This window comes from Channa argus, chromosome 10, assembly GCF_033026475.1.
Source record: "Channa argus isolate prfri chromosome 10, Channa argus male v1.0, whole genome shotgun sequence".
NCBI classification, from domain to species: domain Eukaryota; kingdom Metazoa; phylum Chordata; class Actinopteri; order Anabantiformes; family Channidae; genus Channa; species Channa argus.
In genome coordinates this window covers 6,571,650-6,591,204 of record NC_090206.1, presented here as the reverse complement: position 1 = coordinate 6,591,204, position 19,555 = coordinate 6,571,650, and the positions used below count along the sequence as shown (strand labels likewise).

General features: G+C 38.9%; 2 protein-coding genes across 10 annotated transcripts in view; both read right to left on the bottom strand.

The window, feature by feature from the left end:
- Nucleotides 1–11,107, bottom strand: part of zgc:66433 (uncharacterized protein LOC321250 homolog) — a 41,171-nt gene extending 30,064 nt beyond the window's left edge. For 2 of the 9 annotated variants that reach the window (XM_067518070.1, XM_067518071.1), the window contains exons 1-2: nucleotides 2,470–2,976; nucleotides 2,313–2,356 (exon numbers count right to left, since the gene is read on the bottom strand). In XM_067518070.1, the coding sequence (XP_067374171.1) occupies nucleotides 2,313–2,347 (35 nt within the window). In that variant the 5' untranslated portion in view covers nucleotides 2,348–2,356; nucleotides 2,470–2,976. Of the gene's footprint in view, nucleotides 1–2,312; nucleotides 2,977–10,956 lie in introns of those variants that run through there. The other 7 variants (XM_067518064.1, XM_067518066.1, XM_067518073.1 and 4 more) reach the window with 5 other exon arrangements.
- A 1,356-nt stretch (nucleotides 11,108–12,463) lies between these two features.
- On the bottom strand, nucleotides 12,464–16,920 carry dcps (decapping enzyme, scavenger). Its single transcript, XM_067518076.1, has 6 exons — nucleotides 16,665–16,920; nucleotides 15,594–15,744; nucleotides 15,359–15,504; nucleotides 15,164–15,277; nucleotides 14,101–14,211; nucleotides 12,464–13,060 (listed from the first exon to the last, which is right to left on the bottom strand). Exons 1-6 carry the CDS (start codon nucleotides 16,869–16,871, stop codon nucleotides 12,794–12,796), a joined length of 996 nt encoding a protein of 331 aa, XP_067374177.1. The 5' UTR covers nucleotides 16,872–16,920; the 3' UTR covers nucleotides 12,464–12,793.
- Between the last annotated feature and the right edge of the window lie 2,635 nt (nucleotides 16,921–19,555).

Genomic DNA, 19,555 nt, shown 5'->3' with positions numbered 1-19,555 from the left:
ATTTACAAAAGAAGGGAAACTGCAAACAAAGCAAAGCAGATGATGAACATTAGTTGCTTTTACTGAAATGATTGCAAGGCAGAAACAGACAGGAGACAGGCTGTACAAACACTGAACCCATTGAGTCAGAAGGTCCAGCTGGACCAATCACAGATTTTGTGGTGCATCTGGCCAATGTGTTAAAATATTTGGACAACAAACGTTGGTAGTCACAATTTCATACTGTATGTGGAAATATTCTAATGACTAAATTCACAAGCTGTGACACAAAGTCAAAGCCTGTGGATTTGAGATTGTGTTAGTTGTTTGTTTCTAAACAACAAAGAAGAAAATCATTCACAGATTTTTAAAATGTAACACGGGAATTAAAATTCTTTATTGCTTAAAACGGAAATGATCTTCGGCCTCAAACCACTTAAATGGGAGGCAAATATCATCTACTCGAGTTCCCATGTTAAAAGTAGGTCTTGGTAAGTACATGTACACTGTAAAAACATAATCATTATTTACTTCAAAAAACGTGAAAAAGTGGCAAAAAAGTGACCCATAATATAATGGTGTAGATTTTAAGTTTAAAAAAAGTTTAAGTAAAATGTATTAAATAAGTTCTTGAAATGTACTAAAAATCAAAGCAAAGCAATAACTAAAACGTCTTGGTTTTGGCAATAGTTTAGGGAATTATGAGTAATAGTTAATCTTTACTAAATACAAAAATCTAATTAATTATCGATGTCTAAAGATACTTTATATCAGTACTTACATTTTTTTCCTTTTACTACAGTAAACATGTGGGTACATACATCTCACTTTGAGCAACGAATGCATCATTTGCAATGGAGTTGCGCAGTTTTGTCAACAGCTAAGCACTAAATGTTTCTGCAACACAAAAACACAACCTGAGCACTTTCATACAGGCAAGATCCAGTGTGATAAAACTAAAAAAAGCTTCAGTTCATCTACCATCCATGTGTCATGAGACTATTAAAACTAAAGAGTGTCAATATTGTGAAATTCTGTGTTATTGTTTTTTTGTTTTTTTGTTATTTTTACAACAAACAGCCAAATAGATTTTATTATAAATGCAAATGTGATGATTTAAACACAATTCTATTTCAACCTAGTTGCACTAGTTGTATTGTGCAAACTCTACTCATATTGTCTATCAAGTATAGCTTCACTCTAATGTCAGCTTTTATAGTGTAAAAGCAACAGATCTATTTTACATAAACCATCTGTGTGCTTTTTGTAGTATGCAGGAAGAAGGGAGTAATCTATAGTATGAATCAAGTTGTGGTTCTTGAGTTGAATCTGTGTCGTGCAGCTCATCCTCTCTTTTTCTCCGTGAGACACACACAAGCTAAATGTTTGTTAGCTCTGCTGAGAGGGCAATAGAAGATGGTATTGTTGTCGTGCTATAATGCTGAAAGGACAGAGACAAAGCGAGTGGAAGGGCTATCAGTGAGCTCAAAACCACACACAAAAAAGTTGCTTGACTGTAGTCAAAGTGCTTAGAGGCAGTCATTATTCCAGCTCTCTGTGGTCCAGTCACACAGTGCCAAGCCCAAAGTCCTATATATAACCGACTCCAGGCACTAAATCACAGAAAACCTCCATCAGCTATGAAAGAAAACATGTCAAATGACGAAAAAATGTCTAAAAGTACTCAAGGCTATTAATTGACCAACAATAGGACTTGTAGCACAGACATTTAAAGGAAACCGTGATCATCCACATGCTTCTACAAAACTTCTGGGAATGAGTGCGTAAATAAGTCACTTCAGTCAATCAGCTCTGAGTCACACAGCTGACTGCTGGTGTCGACCACAAGCCATCAATTGTCTCAACAAACAAAGAGAAACAAAAGCTTGATTAGGCTGCTGCAACAAAAGACGGTGTCAACTCTGGGCAGATCGCCAACAGGCAAATTAGAATCACTGGTTGTTGAAGAAAATATTTGTTGTTATTGTCTGTGCTTGAAGAAATATGTAGTTACAGTAGCTGTATGTATTACTATCAATTTACCAGGCATGTTGCATTAGTTGCTACTGTTAGTATTACAACCGTGACTACAGCCTCTATGAAAATATAGTGATATGCTGAATGGGTAAAATTATTTCAAAGAGCCAAATGACCAAATGCAAAAAGTTCAAATTAAATAAATAGCTATATGTGACACATGAGATTAGAAATGTTTCTATGCCATGAATGTGCAGTTGGACGAATCAATACAGATGAGTGATATAATGCTGCCAGGTGAAATGTGAAAACAAGATTTTGCAATCTGCAGGTAGTGATTGAGAACAGAAACTTACTTCCTGCCCTTGAAGCATCCATACATCCCAGCCATGCTGTAATGCTGAAATGGCGATTTTAAAAATGTGTTTTACCAAAAATGACTATGTGAATCTCCGTCTTTGCAAAAAGAAATGTCAGATGGTCTGTGAATTTTAAAACCCTCAAGCCCAATACCTAGCACTTCCTCTGCAGTCTCCCTTTCCCTGCTTAAAACCTTTACAACAGACAAGAGGCCACTCCACAAGAAGACCGCTTTCTCTTTTGAGCCTGGAGTCCCCCTCTTTAAGCTCCTTCAAAGTCAAATTTCATCCAGAACTCCTGTCTCCAACATTTGGCAGCAGAGGCACAGCAGTGAGCCAAATCTTAACCACTCCAGCAGTCACATACAACAGCACTCAAAGTGGGATTGTCAAAGTATCAGAATATCACACCAGAAGCTCCAAATTAGAGGAGGGAAGATAGAAAACCAGGATCCCCCTTTCAGATGAATTCCAATTTTATGTCTTCAAAAACAGGAGAAAAGCTTTTTTTTGTTTTTTTTTCCCTCCTACTAAGTATCGTGTCTTCGAGAAGAAGTCCTTGTTTACAGTAGTCAGCTATGGGGGGGAAACAGTGGTCTCAATGACTGAAAGCTGCTGCCTGCCTCACTCCTCTCCTCACCGGCCACCACACTGCTAATGCTGTAGAGGCAGGGCTTGAGGAGGAAGGATGATAAGGAGGGAGGAGGGAGGAGGGAGAGAGGAGGCCAGTGTGAACAAGGCACTGCCCCCTTAAACACATCCCCCGTCCTTCTTTTCTTTCCGTCTTTATCTTTTGGCTCTCTACTTTATTTCTTTGGTTAACCGACAAATGCAAACATGTATTTTGTGTGACGAATACTTTGGTTTAAAAGTACTGCGTATTAATTGTACAATAGTACCAGTCTGTCTGTAAATTATTTTTAGTTTGTAAACAAATCAGATTTACATCATCAGGCTGGAAATTTTGTTGGTGGAAAGTTTGTTTATTCTAGTTTAATCGTTCTTTGATATTTTGGTTTTGCATGGACTTGATGTGTGAGTTAATGAATTCAACGCTGATATCAGTCTCACTTTTCTGAGAATAACTGTTTCTTTAACTCACATCGTGGTTATCATTCATACAGAGACATATTGTGGAACATTGTGGAAGTACTAAGCATTAAGAAGAATAAGGAACACCACCGTTCTACTTTCATTTAATGGATATGCAATTTTAAACCAGTCAATGCACCACGGCATCAGGTTTCTCAGTTGACAGATGCTTGCTATGGGCCCTTTACGATGCTGGGGATTGTTTTACTTTTACTGCATTGTGTGGTAAAACCAGCAAATAATATTGTCGAATAAAAGGTGGAAACACTGTATTAGAAGTTTCTCTTTGAGACAGCTTCCACTCTTGCATGTCACTGGCCATCAAATGCACAAAACCCAGAGTCTCATGCTAATCGTTCTGTCACAGCAGGAGGCCTAGTGGTCGCACAACAGCCTGTCCATGTTAATTACTATAAATAGGGAGCTTAAGAATCTACAGCTACTACACTTCAGAGCGCCTGTGTGTGTGTGGGTGTGTGTGTGTGGCTATGAGGTGACAAAAGGATTGAGATCCTGAGATTCCCTGCTGCTAGAGCAACACATATACTCACACACAATCACGAAAAGCAGCCAGTTTTACCTAAATGATCACTGCTGGATCATTACAGTTCAAAGCAATCAGACTTTGACATGTCTTCCCAGGTTTGAAGAGTCCAAGGATTAAAAAGACTTCAGGTGAAAGTGAAAAATGTTTTCTCTGTCATTAGGAACTTTGATCTGAATGTATTCAGAACACAACTACAGAGAGTATCAGGTTTCTAGTGAAATGCAATGTTAACAATCGGCCAAACAAAGTGTGAAAAACATCCAAATCCCATGAATCACTAGATTGTCTCTAGAGTGGAATATATTTCTCAATCCTTGCATGCCCAAACTGAAACTTGTCTGTGTGATTCATTTTTCATTATAAACATGTTGAAACGGATACAGACTAAGCGACAAGAGCCTGTGTGTGTGTGTATGTGTGTGTGTGCATACACGTCAGTGTATAACAGTCAGTTTCTCAGTTCCAGTCAGTAGCTGCATTTCAACAACATAATATACAGTAAGTAAGATCAGTTTTGCCATGTCAGGGTTGAGCAATCCTTTTACATTCACACTCAATATGCTCAATATGGAGGCCACATCACACGACATGTCTTAAACCCACCAGGAAGGACCGGCTAAGGCTGAAGTAGAGCTGAGAGAGGATTTAAACAATTTTAATGTTAATTCATTTGTTTTTCACAGAAACTAAACTTAATGTGGAGATGCGTTGTCACTGTGTCTTGTGAAGTCAAAGGGGAAAATCTACCAGTCAAAGAGTTTTTTGATCAAGGCTTGTCCCTCAGACCAATCAGAGAATTTCAATTACTTCTGCTTGACTAGAAAGTTCTGTGCTTCTTTTTTTTTTTTTTTTTTTTTTTTTTTTAATGTACTGCAATTTGATAATGAAGGGCTGAAGGTCTATGCAGAGCTTGGTGGAGCAGGGAGAGTAGTGTGAAAAATACAGGGGTTCTTGGACCCCCTAGTCAATACTATAGACCCCTGAATATGGCTAATCCTGGCTATAATGTAAAGTTTATTTGCATGTTTAAATGTTAAAAAATTGAGAATTGAGGATTACATCCATGCAGCTGAATTGATCAGTGTGTCTGACTTTGTCTTTTCTCAGTAATGCTTGTAACCTGCTTGGTCAGAGCCCAGGAGATTCTTTTATGCATTATTTAGTAGATGTTGTAACAATTGTAAAAGGGGTTTTGGTGTTGGACCAGCTGGGGCACATCAGTGGTAGCAGATGCCTCATCTCATCACCCTGAGCCAATTTCTTTCAAGCAATGACAACTAAATTATTAAACAAATGATTTATGGAATCAAACCCAAGACTAACCAACTCACCAACTGATGATCGGTTTTTCATTTTTTGTAATAGAGACACTAATAGCTTGATAAGATGTCTTTCTCTTGCGCCGCTCTGTAGACGTATTGACTTTTGACCTGGGCTTTATGGCCTAAATACTGAAAGGTGAAACAACTAGCAGCTGCTGCATGGTGTATACAAATGGAAGACCCACCTAAACCAAACATCCATCCATCCATAATCTTTTTCCTGTTCATGGTAGCAGAGGTTTGGGAGAACATGCAAATTCCACACAGAAAGGCCACAGCTGGCCAGGATATGGACCAGGGACCTTCTAGCTCTTAGAAAGCAGCACTGACTACTCCACCACTGTGCTGCTCTAAACCCAAAATGCAAAAAATAATAATAATAATAAAAAAATAAAGACGCAGTCACACGCAACCCGAACAGCCCCGAGAATAATAATAACATCCAATTCAAAATTTGGTTGATCCGAACTGAGAACACAGGATAAATTACTTCAGCATGATGCAATATAAATCTGATAAATTACCAAGCAGCAGTACAAAAAAAAAAGAAAAAAGAAAAGAAGCAGATGATAGTGTTAAGAATTATAAACAACATCATTTCTGGCTGAAAACAACATCAATGAAAATAATAAAAGTGAAAACAACTCATAAGCTGCTTTAACAATTCTAACATTGATTGTCCCCCAAACCTGAGGTAAGATTTTTGAATTTCTAACAACAGGTCATAACCATAAGTGACATCTTTCATATTACACAGAATGTATATAAAATTTGTCATTATATCCTTCTTGATTAGAGCAGCTTTTGAAGTTACGAAAGTAGAGTTTTTCTCTTTTCATGCATCAGTACCAGCACATTCATTTTGAGCATATTTGTAATATTTACTCATGACTTTGTAAACTTGAAAATGAAAAAAAGCTTCTGGGAAAGAATCTAAATTTGCCCATATGACTAAAGATTTATGATTTCAGTATATGAAACACATGGCCCCTCGGTCCTTTTACCTCCTAAAATTGGCCTAAAGTTTTTTTTAACAAAACTATTCAACGTCTGTGTGTCTGTGTGTAGGAACATTTTCACTGCTGACATGTGAAACTGATCCTAGAGCATCGCACAGCTCGCCATGTTGGTGCCTGAGTGTGTGTATATGTGTGTGTATCTATCAATCCTACGCTTTTCTGTTTATAGAGCCTAAAGGAATGTTGGTCAGTTTCCCTTGGAAGAAGAAAAAAAAAAAAGGGGGATGTTGGTATTTCCTGAAACGAGCCTGAGTCTGGACTGAAGGAGAGGGAGAGAGAGGAAACTGATAGTGAACTAATAGCATGTTCGGAAGGGTGACAAGTTCTAAACTTTGAGGATGGAAACACACACACACACACACACACACACACACACACACACACACACACACACAGCAAGGTGAAGACCAGTTTCAGTCTACACTGATTTAGTTCCCCAAACGTTTTTAGCCGATGTGTCTTAATTAAAACTGTTTGAGAGACTGTTTCTGGATTCTTCATGTACTGCACCAGTTCGTCATGTGACGCAGTGTTGTGGAGTTTACAGATCAGTTCCCAAAGGAGCCCCGGGGCCTAATTCAGGCCATCATGGGGATGATATCAGGCCAAAATAGACCTGTTAATTCTCATTCAGGTACATATGACGATATTGATTTACTAACACTGCGCTGACACTTTACAGTATAAAACCAGAATTCTTGTAGAAATATGCTTTCAAGACGTCAGACTCACTAAAGAGCACTGGCAGAAGTGCAGAGATATTCACTTCCAGCTATTTTGGAGTGGGGCTCGTTCCCCCAGGCAGTCGGAACTTCCTAGTCCTACTGGATTATTGAGCTATACATTTTAGTTTATATATTGTGATTAGATGATGACAAATACCTGCTGGGCTGGGAACTCTCCCAACATGCACTGGGGCAACAGATTTCTTTATGCATGTTCCTGCATGCCAAGTTTCCACAGATTGATCTCTGGTTAACTTTAGATATGAATGAGTGAGGCCACACTACTGATGATGTTGGTGCTGGACCCTCATTAAAGCAAGATAGCTACAAACTTTAGGGGGATTTGTAGTTCCACTTCCCACAGTAAGGTCTCTAGTCTTGTAGCCATCCATGAAGCCCTCCCTTTCTTTCCATACCTTTGTCCTCTCCATCACCGCTTTGTCTGGTGGCTTGAGTTCCTCTCACTCACCCCAGCAGTGCAACGCCTTTTCCTTCTCTGTCCTGTGGCTTGTCTCTGTCTCCTATTCTCTCCATTACAACATATACAGGCCAATCCAGATCTCTCTCCAACTCTCTGTACAGAGGAGGAGGGAGTCACTGTAGCTCTGAATTCCACCTCACATCTGGAAACCATCATCTCTCTCGCTCGACCCATTTCTTAGCTGCTCTGCTGTAATGTAAATAGCCCTGTAATCGTACTCCCTGCCATACTGGGTGGTGTGTGTGTGTTTGTGAGAGAGAGAGGCAGAGACAGAGAGACAGTCTGTACACAGAACACACTCCTCCAAGAAGCTGATCTCTTCTGCTTTCTCTCCATCTCAGGTCCCAGCTGAGGTTTATGTGGTAATAAAAACCAAACATCTTTCTTCAAGTCTACTTGCTCACCAACTCATCTGTGTGTGTGTGTGTGTGTGTTGAACATCACACATGATTCATGCATCTGATTGCTTCCATTGATTTTTTTGTTAATTCTAGTAGAGATATGTTCCATAACTTCTCTTAGTGTGCAGATGTGCTGTCACCACTTCTGGTGACTTCTCAGTACATAGACAGTCCTAATGCACCCAGATGATGAGAGGGTATTGGGGGACCGATGTTTACTTTTCCCAGGAATATACAGCTCAGCTGCTGCTGGCCAGTGCACTTGTTGTAGGTTTGGTTTTAATGGTAATAGGTTGACAATAGTACAACAATACAAAGAGATTATGCTCCATGTGCCCTGTGTCTTGTTTCTGTGAAGCTAATATTTGAAAATCTAACTTCGAAACTCACTGCATAAATACACCGAAAGATGTTGCTAGTTAAAACTACTCATTATCTGAAATCATCAGCTGGGGCTGCAAAACAAACACTCAGCTGGAGCTGAACTTTCTTTCAAAAGTTGGTTCGATAGCTAATTTTAGGATCTTGGCAAATGCTGTCAGTTTCACACGCAGTCTGGCTCTAAGACGACCAGTTTGATTGGTCTGGTGTGTGATACATCTTGCTGACTTCCCAAATGGCTCCTGTGACCAAATCCGAGTAGTCTAGTGTGTTTCATCACCAAATTTTAAGGGTTTAGGAATGGACAATATAGACTTACACATGTTATTTAACAATATTTTGCCATGACAATATTTATGACAATAGTAAAATTCACCACTGTCTTTTGGGTAACAAGACACATTAGGATACATTTACAAACCTGTTAAAATTAAAATCCCTGGACCCTGGATCATCGAATACTAAACAGAATTAACGTATTTATTTCATTAAAAAATAAAACATGAATGAAACATTTCTTGCACAGCACTGTCTTACAGTGTGGACTGTCAGCATGTCACTTTTCATATGACAAACTTCTTATCAATGAGAGTAATTATCCTGACATATATAACAGACAAACATGACACTGCCCTACCATGCTTGCCTTTAGTGGGTTGAAGTTTTGAATTTGGTTGAATGGGCCACTACTACGTCTGCTTCTACACATTTTGGGGACAGTGAACTCTCCAAAGCCCCTTTCAGACAGGAACTCTAGAGGAATGTCAGGAGGATCGGGTCCTGACATTGTCATGAGTTTCCCTTTCAGACATACTGTATAACCAACATCTGGAGATGCGTTCTCACTTGGGAGGAAATGCTCCGGGTAACTTGGCAATGGGGTGGTGCTTGGGCTCTTCGAGCAGGGGGCGCGACATGGCGCAAAAACAGAGCTGTGGAAGTGACAGTGTTTTGCTTTTTAATCTGGTCATATACCAAAGAATCTCGCATTTGTCTGACGAATTCCAGTACATGTCTGAAAGGGGCTGAAGCTGTCAATGTGCAGATTGTGTTTACAACTCTATGTATCCATTTACTACTGTACTTCCATTGGAAGTTAAAAAGTACACAAAATAAAAGCAACAGAGGGTGAGATATGTTTTTGAGTCTTAGTACAGGTGAGGTCCAAAAAACACTACATCCTACATTACTCAGAATTAAATGTTATTCGAGATCCACAGAAGACATTATGCGACTGAGTTTTTCAAGCACACACAACTTTCACTCAGGAACTTAGCATACTCACACACCTAGCAGAAGCTACTCAGTTATCACGGTGCAACTTACAGCCCAGGAGCAGTTCAATTGTCTATTTATGTATCAGAGACTCATCGTGATGGGATTTAGTAAACAGTAAACAGGATGTGTCTCTGTAAAACTTGTGACATGAACTGGTGAGCCCTCTGATCAGGAAGGCTGTGACAGTTGACAGGCCACACACACACACACACACACACACACACACCACACAGAGGCATTTTTATCAAGCCGCTCAGTCCGATTACCAGCGCTGATGCCCTTAAGCTCACATATCCCCATCCAGGCAGTTAATGCTAACTAGATTTACTGCCAACGACTGGTCGAATATCATGTTTTATCAGGGTTGCCGGGGCTTTAAAGTGGACTCTCTGTTTGGTTTACTGTCACTCGCAGTACGAAGAAACACTGCAACCGAAAGTCAACACTGTTTTACAATATCAGATTAGCATTAGACCAGATCAATAGTCCCTTTCATCCGCACACAATGACAGACAACATGGTACTGTACTGAATCAGACAGTGTCTTTGTTCGGGATTACACGGTTTCCCACACTGTAGAAAAATAACTGTTTAATCTGGCCCGTCCTTGACCTGCGTTTACCAAACAGTAAGTTTAGACACACTGTGTCACACTGACAGAGAGAGAGAGAGAGAGAGAGAGAGAGAGAGAGAGAGAGAGAGAGTTCTCACAGGTTTGGCAGCATAGCAGGCAACCTATAGACAGTACAGTTGTGACTTCTAACCAGTCCAATTTGCAAAATAGGTAACTTAAGGCAGTTCACACCAAACCTAGCTGTGAAATGGATTTCAACCTGAAATGCACCCTACTGACCCAAATTCATCCAGAAGAAGACACAGTGAGTAGTAGCCTCTAAACTGATGCAATGCTAAAAACTCTTTCTCTGAGAGTAAAGTTGATCACTTTGCAGGTAAAGTTTGGTATGATGATAACCCAAACCTAAGCTTGTTCAACGTTTTACACTTAAAAAAAAAAAAAAAAGCCGAAAATTTATGAGAAAGATTAAAAAAATTATGTAACAAGCCTGAAATCTCATAAAATCCTTAAAATCTCACGAGGTTGGGCTTCAGGGACTCTAAGACTTAATTACTGCCAAAACAGCCCACCTACATCGGAGGTGATGCCAGCAATTCATGCACGGAACACACACTTTTCTGCTGCCGTCCAAGCACAAACACACCCTCCAAACCTTTCAGAGCAGTGTCTCTAACGCCTGCATCAATCACCGATCAAACATTATGATCTCCTCCACCAGCGCCCACCAATAACACACAGCGAAGCTAAAGTAACTCTGTCGGCGATGAAGTTGGTGTGTACGTGTGTAAACCTCGTCCAAACACGCTGGAGATACTCACCGTGCCTGCTCAGTGTCAAACGGCGGCCTCAGTGTGAAATCATCCCTCAGAGACTGAAACCAAGACATGAGCGCTGTTAGCGGACTAATGACTGGATTATTTGTCTCAGTCCTGCCTTGGAGCTCCCTGCTCTGCGGTGCTGTGTTCAGGGGCGGCTCAGAATCCAGGAAGTCAAATGAAGGGTAAATCACAAGAGTAGACAAACTTTAACTTAAAGTAAAGGTGAGTTTGAACTAAGCACATTAATGCAATTACTCTAGTGAAGTACACGTCGGACGCAGTTGTTCTTGGTGGTAGTGTTCACCTCACTACAATTCATAAGGAAACATTATATTTTATTCCGCTCTCTGCATCTGGCATCTTTATTTGTTGATGCAGTAGCTGGCTGATAGAGAACATAGTATCATTATGGATTGATGGCCTGTCCGTAAATCAGTGTTTCAAGCATTCAATCAGTGTTTTTAGGTTTTTCAAATGAAATTCCTAGAGATAGGAAAAATGTCTATTCTCTCTTCCTAAATGTATAAAGGAATTTGATCAAGGAATTTTCATTTCAGCAAAAAGATTTTGCTACCGCTGCAAATTCTGAATTATTGGTTTGGTGGCATCTACTGTATTTTCTATTCACATAAAGGAGCATAACAGGTCTAATATGCAAAAAAAAAAAAAATCATCATAATTTTACTTTCGGTCATATGAATATTTTTCTAGGTTGATTTTTGGGTGTTTTATGCTTTACTTTGTCAGTGGACAGTGTGATCATTGCAGGTAGGTAGTACACATCCCAACTACTCAACAAGTAAAATGCGTCTTGACCAGATATAATGATCAGTAAAGCGTAGATTGTTTTGTTCTTCTATAAATACAGTCATATTAAGTAGTTTTACATTTTACAATGAATTTCAAGAACCACCCAAATGACTTGATAGCATGTGAAGAAATGTCCATATTAACAAACTAGTTGCTATAGTCTGGACACCCTAAGAAGTGAAAATGACTTTGCCTGTAGACTTTGAACCACAACCTATTTAAAATAGTAGCTTTGACTATCACAGTTGATTATATGGACTGTACCAGCAATTAACTTCATATACATAAAGCTGTGAATCCACTGTGTGTATCAATCCAACTAAACGTTATATCTTAACTCTAGATGTATGTAAGCAGAGTCAGGTTAAATATTGTATTGTTTTTTTTTTTTTAAATAACAGGTTCTATGATTTATTTGTAAAAAAGGACACAGTAACCCAGACTATCCAGTCAAGTCTGATCCTTTTAGGATTGACCCTGCCACCTACTGTTGTAGCACAGTTAGAGTAAGAACTTCTACATACCTAAAAGTAATTTTGAATATGAAACATGATTGTTAAAGAGCCTTACATTACAAAAAAAATGTCCTATTTTTGCAGTTGCAGAAAATGGCAAAAACAAAAAACAAATTAATAACTGATAAAACCTTTTTATCCTCAGCTTATTTAATCCAACATTTTTAAATAAGCCAACAGTTTAAATATAAACATGAATTTATTATAGCGACAGCATTCAATTTAAAAGACATAAAAACATATAAAAAATACAAAAAACTGACATTATAAACAATGATTTATGTACTTTTCGCAAAATAAAAATCAGAATTAATATAAAGAAAAACAAAACTATAAAAAAGATGTACACACTCTTCAAATATTATTAAATATGCAACATCTGTCATTATGAACTGCTTGAAATATGTATATACTAGAATACCTAATTTCTGGTAAATGTATAAAATCTAAACTTGGATGCTTGGATTGGGTTTGACAATCTGAAAATAACAAGTACATGTGTGTACAGTATGTTACAGTCTCCCCGCCTCCTTGAACCTTCCAAGCAGTCCACTGTCTGCTCTCAGGGGAAAGTACAGGGTCCGAGTCTTGTAGTACTGGGGATCAGACTGGAGGTTCTGAATGACGTCTGCGAGGAGGTGGGCGCGCTCCACCCCACAGCCTGGTGCCTCATAGCCCAGCTTGGTAAAGTGGACGTGGAGGTGGTAGTAGGATGGCTGGTAGTGCAGGTACACTCTCAGCTTACTGGCGGGAAGGTTGTAGCGCTGCAGAATGGCCTCCTAAACCACAAACACATCAATATCATGACCCCATTTGTATCACAGTACAGTATATATTGTCTTAGATGGAAAGTAATGACTTAATTGGTTGTATATGATGATTAGAAAGCTCATGTGTCACTTTAATGGTAGCCGAGGGAGCTGGAGGATGTTTTCTGTTTCTCTACCTCCAACAAGACTTTGCCAGGCAGGGCCCTGTTTTTTGTATGTTGCTAAAAAGATTCAGGTTCTATAATGGATGTTCTAATTCTAAAGCTATTCTGTTTTGTCGGTTCTTCAAACTAACTTGAGGAGTGGATTACAAAAGCTGGACTCAATCATCAGGGACAACTGCACACTCTCATGTTTGTTGACTAAGCCATACGTACTGATTTGACGTTGAATCAATTTTATATTCTGCGCATTTACAGAGCAAGTGCAAAAAAAGTTAGAATATTCTGTAAACTGGTGACTGTGTGTTTTCTTAGCCCTAAACTAACATTCATTGTGCAGACTCTTGGGTAAATTTATTTATTTTTTATTTATCCTTAATATCTGATTTGTGTTATCCCATGACTCCCTAGTGCACATGTGACTACCACACATGCCTGTTGATGGCCGACTGATATTAACAGCTTTTGGCTGCGGTGAAAAGCTGCCAGGAATGTCATCAGACTGCTGCTGCTGACAGATTAACCTCATATTTATTCATTTAGACCTTTGTTGCACTGTGCAGCTCTCACTGTTAAACTCAGCTCTTATTATTTTGCAATGATTTCAAGGGTTTAGTGAAGAATGAGTATGCATAACTGGAAAGACTTCCTGGTGCAACATTATTCATATCAGGGGGGTATCTTGTTAACACTGACTAAACCCAATGACAAACCTGCTCCAAAGTAGGTCTGGGATGACACATATGTTGACAGGAAAACATCTCAACATGATTTAGTAGGAACTAACAGAACAAGGATGAGGTCAAATAGTCAACAATATTATCCAGCCAACCTGACAATAGATCTGAAAAACAGGGCTCGAAAATCCAGGGTAAATGATAACCATACCTTTCCTTTCTGGAAGATGTTCTGCAGCAATGGTAGATGATCTGAAGTTAGGTCTCTGAGACACCCAATATCTTTCTTATGTGCTATGGCAATTAGGTACAAATCATCTACCTGAAAGAGAAAAAACAAATGTTGTGGATCTGTTTAGACTAGTTACCCAAGTCTCTGATCGTAGATCCCAGTTGCTCTCTGACTTTCCGTGAGAGTTGCATTTAAAAGGTTAAAGTTCAGAGGTTTGGATAAGAGTTAATATTGATTTCTACATTTCTCAAGTTATAGTGTCACCAGATTAGGAGTAGTCACTTATTGAGACACGACGTTTTCTTAAACAAGATAATAAAATAATTTTGACATCATCTGAAATCTTTTTCTGTTAGCAAAAAAACAAATATCAAATGTTGAAACCCAGGCTGGGTGATAATTCTAATATACATCAAGTCCTTATTCTTTTCTTAAAGATGCTGACAAACCTTTGCGAATTAAATTTGTTATTATTTGTTATTATTGTTTATACCATCTGCCATGATATCCTACGTAAAGTCTGGCATTTGTGGTTGAGGTGGTGAAACTAATTCAATTCATATTTTCACCCTTTGGTGGCTCAGGATTTTGAAACATCTTTTTTCAAGTAACAGAATAAGCTTTTTTCCAGGATGACCTCTTCTTTAGACTATTCCAATGTGCATGGTCAGCCTTCTTTTAGGCCAATGTGATTTGACATTGTGTGCTGAAATAAGCAAGACTTCAAATGAAGAAGAAGTCTGGATAGCAGCATATGTCGTTTCAGATTTAATGGAGTCTACACAGATGTGGATATTTTACATTTATCCCAAAAAATACAATTCATGAATTTTTTTTATGTTGAGGAACATTTTTCACAAGGCAACAAAGACATTGTATCAAAGAGTGATGGACCATCCGTTTGAGAGCTTTTCTGCAATGCTCATGATACGGACCTGTTGCCAATTACCTCATTAGTTGTGAGATTCTAAACAGATGAGCTGTGTCTTTTTTTACCTCTTCATGTTTACTACTGCTGTGGTCAATATCCCCGGTCTCTCACCTGTTTCTGATCCCATTTGAAGTCAGGGAGGAGGACAAAGCCAGTCTCTGGGTCCGGATCTTCAAAAACTATCCTCTCAGCCTCAGCCTTCTTCTCCAGGATGTTGTATACCCACTGAAGGGGGAAAGTGACAGAGAACGCAGTTAATTTTGCACATGCAAAAGTGGATTTAGGAGAAGGTTTAATGACACTGACCTGCACACTGAAACTCTGCTCCTGAATGTATGGCAATGTAATGGACTGATAGTCCTCCCATGCTTCTTCCACCAGGAAACTCTCCTGATGCTTATATTTGTTTACATGCTTCTCTGTTGCTGGACACACCACTGTTGTCTTTATCTCTGCAAAATAGAAACAATCAGGATAGGATATGTAACATTCCTCTTGGACACATAAAATGTTCAGTGATATTATGCCTTTCTAACTGTACCATTGAGGTGAGGGGGAGCCTGGAGCCGATATGTGCTGTAGATATCGTTTTTCATATCTAGCTTTAGCTTGGAACCATTGAAGATCTCAGCAAGGGTTTCTTCTCTGAACGGTGTCTTCTCCAGGATGACCACAGCCTCCTGATCAGCAAGCTGGTGATAATGTGAACAATTAAATTTTTTCAAAGTCAACTGGCACAAAATGCTTATTGATGCATCATACACCGAAGTACAGTAAATCACATGTCACGAATGTACTAATTGGTCTAAACATAGCGACAATGGCAAATAATACAATGTGACACCGACTTCCACAGGCATGTATACAAGCTTAATATAGGCCACTTGGTGGTAAATATTAATAAATAGATTTGATTTGATTTGGTTACGTTTTTACGCCGGATGCCCTTCCCGATGCAACCCTCCCCAACTTCTACCGGGCTTGGACAAGCACTGCAGAGTTGGGAATGGGAAAACGACTGTGTGTGTGAAAACGGCTAAGTGTTTTGCCCAGAGACACCTCAACATATAGTTGGGACCGGGGATTGAACCACTGACGCTGTGGTCCGTGGACGACTGTCTTACCAACAGAGCCCTACAGCCTTCAAATAAACATGCATAATATGCCCAAGTCCATCTTTAGCAGAGAGCAGTTTTATGCATATTCACAGTAACTATGTGATATGTGAAGCATTTCTCTGTCCAAGTGAACCAATAATGTTTATATTTTGCCTGCAATAGAATACAGAAAAAATACAGAAAACTGACAAATTACAACTCGTAATATTCATCACTTATGTTACTTTGAATCTTTTATTTTGGAATAAGAAACCGGATATCCGTTTTAACTCAGTCTATGGATAAGTTAGTTTAAATGGATTTGGGTACAAAAACCTTTCCTTTTAGTCAACTACTCTCAGAAAACTTAAATTTGACACCTTAATTCGTAATTACGAGAAACATAACGCTTAAATACGAGATCCCTCTAATTGTATTCTTTGGTGAACTCAGATGCCTTTAACTGGACACAAATCTTATGCACTTTTCATCCTTTAAACAAAAAAGTTAGCAACCTTCCCATGGATGAAGATGGTTTTCTCACGGGCAGAGTCACTCAAAACAGCCGTTGTTAGGAAGCCAGAAAGCGTATTCTCTCGCTCGGATTCTTTTACAGCTTCCCCTCGGCCATTCTCGTTGTCAGCTTTCGCTCTCTTGGTATTCTGAGAAAATACATCTGTTTCAGAACTATCAATTGCACGTTTCATTTCGCTTTGTGCCATGTTATTTTCAGTTGTAGCGTCGTCTTCAGTGACAATATACGGCACCCGTCATTCGTTTTACGGCAGTCGGGCATTGGTTTTACGACAGTCGGCATTTATTTTGTTGCACTGCTGCCACCTTCTGACTGGAACTAATTCACATAACGCAGTTTGTTCTTTACTTAGTGTCCTTATTTTAATCAAAGATACATCATATTTTATGTACACTGAACGTGTACAAATGTGTCTTCTTATTTAAAGCTATTTTTAATTATTCAAGGGGAGACAAACTTGTGCAGTCATTTCATTTTCAGTATTTTCATATATAGTATAATACACAATACTATAACGTTTGCTATACGTTTATATATACTTATACAATTTTTTACACTTCTGATGACAACAGAACATTTGTACAACCTGACTATGGATTACATTAGGTTTAGGGTTAATTTTGCAAAGTTCAAAGTGCAATAAATTTTAATGAAAAAAAAAATCTTGGTTTTACATTTGTGCCATTTTCTAAATAAGGGGATGCCAACTGTTGCACCCAAATGTACTTGTAGTAGATATTAGATATATCAACATGTATAACACAAAAACCATTTACATTACCTGCAGGTTGCATATGTCCCTGCTACAAAATGTTGCTGAGGTGGGTTGAGGTGTACATGCACTTAGGTAACCAGCTTTCTCAGAAAAATTAGGTTTCTCTGGTAATTTGGGGAACAGGTTTACATGCACAGGGTTTGACATCAATGCTTGCCCACTTGCCCAGAGCAAGTAAATTCTACGATCCGGCAAGTGGAATGCATCATGCATTGGCTAATTGTGCAAATAAGAAATAGATGTGACAGTCTGGAGTGTGCACTTGATCTTGTCCAGTCTCTCATTTCAGGTGCACCGCAGAGCGGATTATATTTCTTTTTATTTGATGCTGTCCCTCTGTTCACAAACTTCCCCATAACTTCATGAATAACTTCAAACAAAGCAGTTTCAATTGTTTACATTAATGCAACTTACATCAGCTGTCTGAAGGCTTCCACATCCTTCAACAATCTTTACAGGCATGAGCTGCAGCCAGTAAAATTCATAGTGTGTGAATGGGGCAAATTATCGGTGTTGTTACTAAAGGGTAGAAAAAAAAAATTATAAAGTATTATTCAAAGGCCCCTTACTCTCATTAATGTCATGTCAACAATAAACACACTAGAATTATCACCTTTCTGACAGTTTTAACTTAAAAACTGAGATATTATAACACTGTGAAAGGAGATGAAGACAAAGACAAAAAAGGTAGATGAACAACGCCAAGTAATTACGTTCCTCCTCCTTTCTATCAACCACCTCTCACTGATGCACACACACAGACACACACACACCTATTCAAACACACACAGACACACACATGCCTACCAATTTTATTGACATATGTGACCCACAACATCCAGGGATCCTACAAATTAGTGCAGACTACTTACCATTTAACTGTGAGCTAGACTTTTGTTTTGCAGGAGCAGGTTCAACTTAGAGCAGAATAGAGCCTGAAATTATTTGTATTGTTTTTGGGTTTTTTTCAAGTCAGAGGAATTTAGAGCCCTGACAAATATTAACATATTGTAAAACTGATAATTCCTAAAAGAAGCCATTAGGGGCCATCATGCAGGTGAAGCTCGTTGATGAGCCAGTGGTGCTCATCCTGTGATCTCTCCTCTGCAGTGCAATGCAGCTGCCCCAAAACCCATTAAGAGGGGCCCATCTAGCCTCTGAATGACCGCTGGATACAGTTATAATATAATCATTTAGCTACCTGTAACTATCAAACATACAAAGTTAGGCTTTGTCAGGGCAAGGAAACAAGCATATCTTTCTGGTCTGCAGGAGAAAAAGTCAAAAAGGAAAAGAGTGGTTTTAGCGTCTTCAATTAATTTCTTAGCCTGGTGCCCCTCAGAGTCTAGAATTGGTCCTGGCTATAACAAAAGAAGCAGTGCGGTGTGCCTGATGTTTTTCAACCTTAAAGAGCACATTGTCAGATAAGGGCCTAAATCCTTTACAAAGCACATTTAATTTGTCTGGTTACATAAAGTCTGTTTCTGGGAAAATGTCCCATCACGTACATAACCCCATATTTTGACTCATAAAAAAATAATAAAGTACCAGTGAAAAAAATACATACAGACAAAATACATAATTGAGCCTGGATTCAAGATTTGAAGATACTTTCTCAGGTAATACTGTAGTTGCAATTTTCAAAGGCCACAATGATCGTGATTGTGATTGGAGCAAAAGTCTACACCCTGAATGAAGACTTAGAAGTCAACCCCATAATGGTGATGACCACCTTTGCCCACTTGCATGGGGAGAGGCATGAAGAAAGTTTAAAGGAGAAACACACCTCCTGACTGACGGATTCTCCATGTTTGACAAGATGAAACAAGTAGAGAGTTACCATAGTTATATTATCTTGTTCTTTACCGTAATCATTCAGCATCAGCCAAGTGCCTTTCTGCCATTTCTCATTTTGTCATTATTAGTTCCAGGTGTTCAGATTGTCTGTTCTGCGGGATGTGAGGTCACAGTGACCACAAGCTGTGTAGTGCTGGAGTTTTTCTTGAATTATATTACTGGTATTGTAGTATTGTAGTCCTCTCACCCTTCCTCCTCACCATGTACACCTCTGATTTCCAGTACAACTCAGATTCCTG